Here is a 9,958-nt window from a genome sequence, read left to right on the forward strand (position 1 = left end):
ATTTAATGTGTTGCCTTATATTTTGAAATACAAAAACGTTGCAAATTTTTAAAATAATAACGCTTTTAATACAAAATCCTATTTACTCTAGAATCTAGCTAATGCTCGCCAGAGAGGGAGAGTGAAACTAACTCTCTGCTTGTTATATTATTTATATTTATGTTTTTACCTGTTTTACTAAGGTTAGAAAGAGACAACTATAGCTGTTTACGTTTTGTTATGTTTTGTTTACATTGTTTGGTTTGGTGAAATTCCTTTAATATGGCAGCTCTAAAAACAGGGTGTTTGTATTTATGTAGGTAGGTTTGTGTGTGTGTGTCGTGTAAATGGCTGCGTGTGAAAAAATTGTTTTGCCTGTTGGTATTTTGTGAATACGTCAGTTGAATTTTTACCAGCAAACGTTAAACACGTGAAATACGCTTAGCGTAAACGGTTCGAAATACACAAGAGTACATATTTTATAAATTTAAAATAGAACGAAGAATATATTATTTCTTCATACATTAAAGAAGAATATAATAAGATTTTGTTTTAAAAATCGCCATAAAGATTTCGTAAGCAAAAATTCAACTTGCATCAGCTTTTTTTTTATTAAAAATAAAACAAAAATGTGCTAAATTTTTCAAAAAATATTAAATAATAAACTAAAAAATCCTAAAAATATAAAAAGAAACTCTGCTGTCATTTGGCTCTCCTATGACGTAGAATATTGATGACAAAACAAAGTGCGCAACAGAATAAATGAAAAAAGAGTACAATTTGTACAAAGAGTGAACAAAATAAAGAGAACCTAACAATAAGCAAACCAAGTGTTGTAAAAAAAAAATTTTAAAATTAATAAACAATTATAGTGTTAAACACTTTAAATTTTATAAAACAAAAATGGATACCTCTGCCACTAACCCAAACACAACTGCTGTTAATACAGCCGCCGCCGTCACAGTAAACAAAATCCCTTATTCACAGCCTGGCTCACCAGTGCCTTCGGAAATAGCTGCCAACACGCGCAACTCCAGCAGTAGTTCTAATGTTTATACACCACCCGGTACTCCCTCCTCTTCCAGCCTTTCCACCCCCAAGAAAAACTTCCTAGATGCTGTTATGCTACAAACCCTGCGCAAGAAACTTGCCACCCCTGGTGGTGCCTTTGAACTGCAATCTTTGCGTTTGGATTCTTCTCTAGATGCTGCCGTTAATGTGGTTAAGGATCGTTATGTTATATCCGCCAAACCCAAACATATACCCGCCGCTGCCTTTGCCAAGGCTCCCTCCTGCTATCGTCATCTAGTGGATATGAATATGTCTAATCTTAAATGTACCGATATCTTTACCGGTGAACAGTTCCTATGCAAGGTAATCAATGAACCTTTGCACAAAGTCCAGCAGGCCTACTTTAAACTACAGCAGGAACCTGATCAATGCCGCAGCTCCATATATGGTCATCAGCTTATACGGGGTGTCAAGGATATTGTGGCTCTTAATAGCCAGCGCACCTATGTGATTTTAAACTCCCCACAACCTGTTAATGCCTGTGATACCACCGTGGGAGTATTTGAAGATTTACATACTTATCTGCGTGACAAGCATCGTTTATCGGAAGCCGAAACCCGCTGCCTATTCCATCAGATCTGCGAGACCGTTTTGGTGTGTCATCGTAATGGCATAATTTTACGTGATCTTAAGCTGAAAAGATTCTTTTTTGTCGATGAAGCAAGGTAAGTTGTTTGTATTTTTTTATAATTTCTTAACTTCTTTAGAGGTTGACTTCCACTTTCTTAACTCACTGCCCCGGATTAGAGTTATTAAAGGGAAGTTTTAACTTTTTAAAGAAGTTTTACTTAATTTGCCCAGAAACTTTAAAAGAAATATGTTTTATAAAAGAAGTTATTCTTTAAAAAAACCTCCTAGAAAAGTGTATATATAGGCTCTAGGGAGGATTTTATAGAATTTATCCAAAACACACCCCTCTTATTTTACATTTGCTTACAAAATTATAATTTAAAATGAACCCCCGCAGCTTAATTTTAACACCCCTGACTTGTAATTTAATATTTTTCCAATTTTAATTAAAACCATCACGGGTTCTTATATAAAACATCCTTATAAAACAATACAAAAAACCCTCACTAAAGAAAACATACCTTTACCTTTTACAAAACTACTAATATTCTCAGCTCTGCAAAATAAAGAGCAAAAAAAAGTGTAAAGTAAACAACTCACACTCACTAATACTGACAAACCGTCATTTTCTCAATCAAAAAATATGACATGTTTTACTTTTTTTACAACATAATTGTAGTATGGCAATATTAGCAATAATGGCAACAAAAACAACAACGAAACTAGTTATTGCCATTAACACACAAACATTGAGAGATAAAAAAAAACTTCAAAAAAGCAAAACAAAAGCAAAAAATATACAACCAAGCAACAACAATTTCAACAAGTAAATAATGAAATCAACAGTGTCAGGCAAAATGAAGCGAAAAATCAGGAAATTTGTAGATTTATTAAAAGAATTCTGGAAAAATTTTATTAAATTGTAGGAAATTTTAAAAAATTAATAGGACTTTGTTAAATTTACATAAAATTAAAGCATTAAAAAGGAAATTTGAAAAATGTTTGTAAATTTAAATAGAAAATAGTTGAAATTGTGTAGAAAAAGGAATAAATTCATAAAAAATATGGAATTTAAGAAGAAAAATATATAATTTTGATAGAATTTTTTCTTAAATTTCAATAAAATAAAATTTGAATAATGAAAAATTTTTTAAAATTTGAAAAAAAAAAAAATCAAAAATGTTAAAAAAATCAAGAAATTAAAAAAAAAATTTAAAAAATCAATAATTTATAAAAATTTCAAGAAAAATTTAAAAAAAATTTTGATAATTTAAAAAAAATTTTGAAAATTAAAAAAAACATTAAGAAAATTGAAAAAATTATAAAGAAACAAATAAAATTGTTTACCAAAATCAAATTTTTAGAAAAAAAAATACGAAAACTTTAAAGTAAATTTCAAAAAGTTGAACGTAAATCTAAAAAATTTAAAAAAAATTATAAAATATTTCACGAAAATTTTTGAAAAATTTAAGAAATTATTGAAAAATTCAAGAACATTTTTAAAAAATTTAAAAAATAAAAGAAAAATTATAAAATTTTAAGAAAATTTTAAAAAAATTTCCAAAAATGTTAAGAAAATTAAAAAAAATTTCTTTTGAAATCATTAAACTTATTTCCATAATTCCTATTAGAAAAATAAAGTACAGTTAATTACTAACAAAATTACCCCTATAATCTTTACAAAAATTTTCCTCTATTTCCCTTTAAACAACTCTTAAAAATCTTTTTGTTACCAACTGTTTTTCAAGTTTTTTTCTCAACAAAATTTGAAAAAAAAAAAAACTTCAACCATTTGTTGTTATGGCAACATTTGCAAGTAACATTGAACGTAGTATTTTCAAACCAAAATAATTTTGAAATCAATACAATGAAATACTTAACACAACAAAAATTTTTTACGCCACCAAACAAAAACACACAGAAAACTACTACCACCAACACTACTTTTTAAACCAAAATGCTCTGAGGGCCAACAATTACAAAATAAACAAAATTAAAAAAAAGCCAAAAAAAAATTAACACAGAGAATCCCCTACAAAATTTTTTAATATTAACACTTATACGCTGATGATGACGAAGTCTTTTGACACCCGCAAAATCAAAAAAACTTGATTCTGTTACAACAAAAAAATAAATTTTCAAAATTGTAAACGGCTGCAAAATTGCAGTTTGTAGTTTTTATTACCAAACAATTTAACAGCTTGTTGCATATAATTTTTGGGAGAGAAAAATTTAAAATTGAGAGATTTACCAAAGAGTTGTAATAAATTTGTAATACAATTACAAACAATACGCTCTTCTCCCATTATTAATAATACAATGAGAGCGTAATTTTAAGTTTTTTCTCTCTTATTTCTAAACAGTTTTATTTTTTAATTAATTTGTTTTTTAAAGTAATTTATTTAATTTTTTTTATTAAATATTTCCGCTTACTCATTGAAAATTAACTTATTTTTTATTAATTTCTAAGAATTTTGTAAATTACTTTAATAATTTTATAAAATTTTCCTTTTGGGGAATTTTTTTCTTTTTTTAAATACTCTTAACTTAAAAATCTTTTAACCTTCGTATTGATTTTTAGTTGGGTAATTTTTTTTGTTGTTATTTTGACAATTGTGTAATTTTTGGCTTTTTTCATTAATAATTTTTTTTTTGATATTTATTTTCAAAAGTGTAGCAATCATTATTTGTTATAAAATTTTTTAGTTTACTTAACTAACAGCCCTCGCATTTTGATAAATTTTGAAATTTTTGTTACTCACTATTATCTTACTTAAAATTTTTAAGTAAAAAACTAAATTTTTTTTTTCATTATTTTCAAGTTTTTTTTAATTAAATTTTTTTTAAATATATTGCTTAATTTTTGTTTCGGCTTTATTCCAGTTCTCTTTTTTTGTTTAATCTAATCATTTTTTTAATAATGTCATCATCATTATGATCAAATTAATTTTTTTTTTGAAAGAATGTTTAAGGTCATTGAACATATTGCCTATGACCCTGAGAAAAAATTAAATACAAAATTTGTATTTCTAATTTCATGTGATACATGAAAAGCTTCTATATAAACAATATTTATTTATTTCTAGTATATATCCGCAAGAATTACTAAATACAATAAATTTGTGCCAAATACATTTAATTTTCTGACAACACCATTTCCTAAGAGAAAATAAAATATGACAAAACTTATAGAATTTCAGAAAAAATAAGAATTTTTTTAAATTTTGATTGATTTTCTTAAAACTATGATTCTTTTTTTCATATTGTTTTTTAATTTCAAAAATTATGAAATTCTTAGTAGAGTTTTTTATCTAATTATTTTGCATTTATTGAAATTTCGCTAAATCATGTTACTTTTAACAATTATTTGCTAAAATGATGAAATATTTTCAAAGAATTTGATAAAATTTTATAAAATGTTTAAATATTTTGCAAAAACTTGGAACGATTTAATCATTTTTCTTTTTAATTTAAAGTTCTTAAAAGTAATCAACATTTTACTTTTTAAATATTCTTAAAATCTGAAAATTTTAATCGCTTTAAAAAAAATTAAAATACTTGCTATAACATTAACAAAATTCAAAACATTTTTAAAATTTTTCTAAAAATTGTGAAATTTTTCCTATTTAATTTTAAAAAATTAAAACATTTTTGTTATCAATTTCGATACTGTTATTTTTTTTTTTAATTATTTAAAATGAAAACAAATTAAAACATTTTTTTTTAATTTTTATTAATAATTGTGAAATTTTCTTTAAAAATACAAAATTTATTTATAATTTTTTTTCTTTTTATTCCATAAATTTCAAAAATTGTGAAATTAATTTATAATTGCTCATAAGTTTTGACCTTAAATGGTATGAGTAATAATTAAAATGTGCTTTTTTTAAAAAAATTTCTTTGTTTTCATTTATTTTCTTTATAATTGTATAATATTTTCAATATTTTACACAAAGCAATAATTTTGTTCTCTTTTTTTATAAATTGTTATTGTTATATTTTTTATATCTCTATTTTTCTTGAAATATTATTAAATTTTCCAATATTTTTTAAAAATATTTTAGTTTTTCTTTTTATAATTTTTCTTAAAGTTTTCCATTTTTTTTTTATTAAAATTGTGCAAATTTTATTGTTTTTTTTTTTTTTTTTTTTTTTTAATTTTTGAAATTTTCTAGGAATTTTTTTATATTTATGTTTTTGTTGTGGCAATTTTTTCTTTAAATGTTCTATTTAATACAATATTTCCTTTATTTTATATAAATTCTTTATGTTTCATTCAAATTTCTGTTAATTCTTTGTATTTTAAGCAAATTCTTTAAAAAATTTCCTTTAATTTATAAAATTCTTTCATATTTTACCTTGAAAACGGTGTTTTCATGGGTTTGTTTACATTTACTGCTTAATTTTCTCATCCCCCTCGCTCTCTCTCCCTCTTCTATGCAACACTTTTGTTGTTTACTGTTAATTAACAAGCTGCCATATGACAACTTGTTTAACATACTTTTAACATTAATATGGCAACTCCTTTTTGTTTATTGACATTTTTTTCAAGTAATTTACTACTTGCCTCATTCAGGGTGATTTTTTTTTTGGAAAAAATCAAGAAAATTAAAAAAAAATTTGCGAGGTCATATATTTGTAATTGTAGTTTATCTTTTAAAATATAATTTTATGCTTCTTCTTTTGCTTTACAACTCTTTTTGCTCTTTTTTTTTTTTTTTGAACACAACACATACAAAAAAAAACTTTATTTTGGTTTTGTTGCTGTTTGATGGCTCTTCTTCTTTATATATTTTTGTATTTGTTGTAGTTTTTATGTTTATGTATGTAAATTGTATTGATATCAGGGTCAGTTCGAGGTTTCTTATTGTGTTTTTGTTTTATTATTATTATAGTGCTTATATTGTTGTAATACTTGTTGAAATTGCTTGTTTTTGTTATTGCTGCTGTTGCTGTGAAGCTTTTTGGGTGTTGCTCTGCTGTATTTTTTTGGAAATACTATACAGCATTTAATTTGTTTAGTTTGGATTGTTTTTTTTTTTTTGTTTGTAATTCAAACACATCTTGCTGGCAATGAATTTATTACAACATGCTGCTGGTTTTAAGTGAACCGCGCCGCCAACCAAGTATGTTTTGTATGGGCGTTATTTTAGCTTTAGCTAACTGTCTGTATCTTTTTTAAAGATTTTTTTTTATATTTTTTAACATGGAGTTATTAGAATTTATACAAAAAGTTCAATTACAATTGTTGCGGCTGTTAGTTTTTTTTTTTTTTTCAAATTACAACAAATGAGGTCAAGTTGTCAGCTAGCATTCTCTTAAAAACTCTAGTTTACTCTTTACTAAAGTTTTAAGCAATTTTTTTCTTTAAAATTTTGTAAGAATAACTTCTTTTTTTAACTAGTTTCTTTAATTTTCTTGGCAAAACTTAAATATTCTTATTATTTTTTCTTTTCTTTAATAAATTACTAATTTTTTTCTCAATTTTCTTTTCCCTTTTTAGAACCAAACTTCAATATGAATCTCTAGAAGGTTCCATGATCCTGGATAATCCTGAGGATGATACTTTAAGTGAAAAAATTGGCTGCCCTCTATACACCGCCCCCGAATTACTCTGCCCAGAACCCACCTATAAAGGCAAACCTGCTGATATGTGGGCTTTGGGTGTAATACTCTACACCATGTTGGTGGGTCAATATCCTTTCTTCGAGAAAGGCAATAGCAATCTCATTACCATTATTAGACAATGTTTTGTACAACTACCCGGTCATCTATCACGTTCCGCCCGCTGGCTTTTATTATCTTTACTAAGGAAAAACATTTCTGATCGTGTGCCCATAGAGCATATCTTCCTCTCACCCTGGTTAAAAGAACAAAAACCCTTCCATATGTATATACCCGTTGATGTGGCCATACCCGATGATGAGGATGATTGTCTGAGCGACAATGATGCAATGGATTGTATGGATATTGTGGAAGATGATGGCGTACAGCCTTTGGATTATTCCTGCAGTACCTTAAGTCTGAATTATGTTAATGATTCTTATGCTGAAATGGGTTGACCCTGGTGTTGTCTTTCTCAACACTAAGCAGCCAGCATAAGTTTGTAGCTTATGCTCGAAGCTAAAGACTCTTGTAATCTTTTTTAAGCGCTGGCGCGCTAGCTTCGTTGTTATAGTTGCTCTTCGTTAAATCAAAAAGGGTCAAAGTTCTCCTCCAACTAAACAAAACGTCAGCTCCTAGCCACGGGTTAATGTCATTGCTGTTTCGCCAACGCCTTCTTCGTTTCTTTCTTAAGAAACTCAACTCCTTGAAAACCCACCTTCTAAGTGAGAGAGTGTAAGACTGTCTGTTGGACACCTTAAACATAGGCTAAAGGCCTTAAGTGTGTCTTTTTCCAATCCCCCGCCCTTCCAAGTTACCAGTTTACACTTTTTTCCCCCCAAAAAAAAGTGTTTTTTTCCTATAGTTTTTTAAAAAAATCTTAGTAAATTAATTAAATTGTTGAATTTTTTTTATAATTTTTTAGTACAATTTTGTTATAACTCTTAATGCCTTTTATAATTTTTGTTGTAATTAATCTTCCTTCTAAAAAAATGCCTATAAAGTTCTTCCACCCTTAAATTTTTTTAAAAATCATAAAAGAAATGTTTATTATATAAATTAAGTTAAAACCCTAAACACCCGCCCTTGTGAAAAATTAAAAATTTATTATGAAATTAAGTTGTTTTTGAAAAAAGTTTATGCAAAAGAAAAAAAAAAAAAGAAAAAATATCATTTGAAAAAAAAAGAAATATAAATAATTTGATCTCAATATTAATTAAAAAAATCTGTGTTTTATTTGTTTATTTATTTTGTTGTAGATATTTTTAAACTTACGCCAACATAATTCTATTGTTAGCCAAGATAAAAATATATAGTCAACAATCGTTAAGATCTAAGATAAATTTTTTTTTGTCAAAATACAAATATTTTTTTCAGTTTTGAATTTAAAAGAAAAAATGTTTGCTAAAAGTAAACAACATTAAGCTAATGGCAAAATATGTATGTTGTTTATGAATCAACAGACATGAATCAATTTTGAAATGTTTTTGTTTATGAAAAAAAAAAAAACGAATCATAAAAAATATGTTTTAATAATTTTAAAATTTTGCAAAAACATGTGACGACATTTGGAATGATGAAATTTTTTAGAAAAGTGTTTTGTTAAGACATCATTCTATAGAATATATTTCAGATTATAGGTTATAGACTATTTATATAGTCCAGACTATAGACTAAACTATGGTTCAGACTATGGACTGAATTATAGGCCAAACTATAAACTAAACTATAGCGCAAAATATAGAATAAACTATAGTCCAGACTATAGACTATACTATACTACAGACTATACTATACTACAGACTATACTATAGACTAGACTATAGTCCAGACTATAGACTAGATTATAGACTAGACTATAGACTAGACTATAGACTAGACTATAGACTAGACTATAGACTAGACTATAGACTAGACTATAGACTAGACTAGACTAGACTATAGACTAGACTATAGACTAGACTATAGACTAGACTATAGACTAGACTATAGACTAGACTATAGACTAGACTATAGACTAGACTATAGACTAGACTATAGACTAGACTATAGACTAGACTATAGACTAGACTATAGACTAGACTATAGACTAGACTATAGACTAGACTATAGACTAGACTATAGACTAGACTATAGACTAGACTATAGACTAGACTATAGACTAGACTATAGACTAGACTATAGACTAGACTATAGACTAGACTATAGACTAGACTATAGACTAGACTATAGACTAGACTATAGAATAGACTATAGACTAGACTATAGACTAGACTATAGACTAGACTATAGACTAGACTGTAGACTAGACAAAAGACTAGACTATAGACTAGACTATAGACTAGACTATAGACTAGACTATAGACTAGACTATAGACTAGACTATAGACTAGACTATAGACTAGACTATAGACTAGACTATAGACTAGACTATAGACTAGACTATAGACTAGACCAGACTATAGACTAGACTATAGACTAGACTATAGATTAGACTATAGACTAGACTATAGATTAGACTATAGATTAGACTACAGATTAGACTATAGACTAGACTATAGACTAGACTATAGACTAGATTACAGACTAGACTATAGACTAGACTATAGACTAGACTATAGACTAGACTATAGACTAGACTATAGACTAGACTATAGACTAGACTATAGACTAGACTATAGACTAGACTAAAGACTAGACTATAGACTAGACTATAGACTAGACTATAGACTAG

General features: G+C 26.7%; 1 protein-coding gene across 1 annotated transcript; it reads left to right on the forward strand.

Moving 5' to 3' along the window:
- The first annotated feature begins 390 nt into the window (after positions 1-390).
- On the forward strand, positions 391-8,063 carry LOC119607913 (tribbles). Its single transcript, XM_037962055.1, has 2 exons — positions 391-1,715; positions 7,124-8,063. Exons 1-2 carry the CDS (start codon positions 883-885, stop codon positions 7,680-7,682), a joined length of 1,392 nt encoding a protein of 463 aa, XP_037817983.1. The 5' UTR covers positions 391-882; the 3' UTR covers positions 7,683-8,063.
- The last annotated feature ends 1,895 nt before the right edge of the window (positions 8,064-9,958 follow it).

Source organism: Lucilia sericata, unplaced genomic scaffold (genome assembly GCF_015586225.1).
Source record: "Lucilia sericata isolate MDLA Ls3-8-SP2 unplaced genomic scaffold, ASM1558622v1 Contig000760F_arrow, whole genome shotgun sequence".
NCBI lineage: Eukaryota > Metazoa > Arthropoda > Insecta > Diptera > Calliphoridae > Lucilia > Lucilia sericata.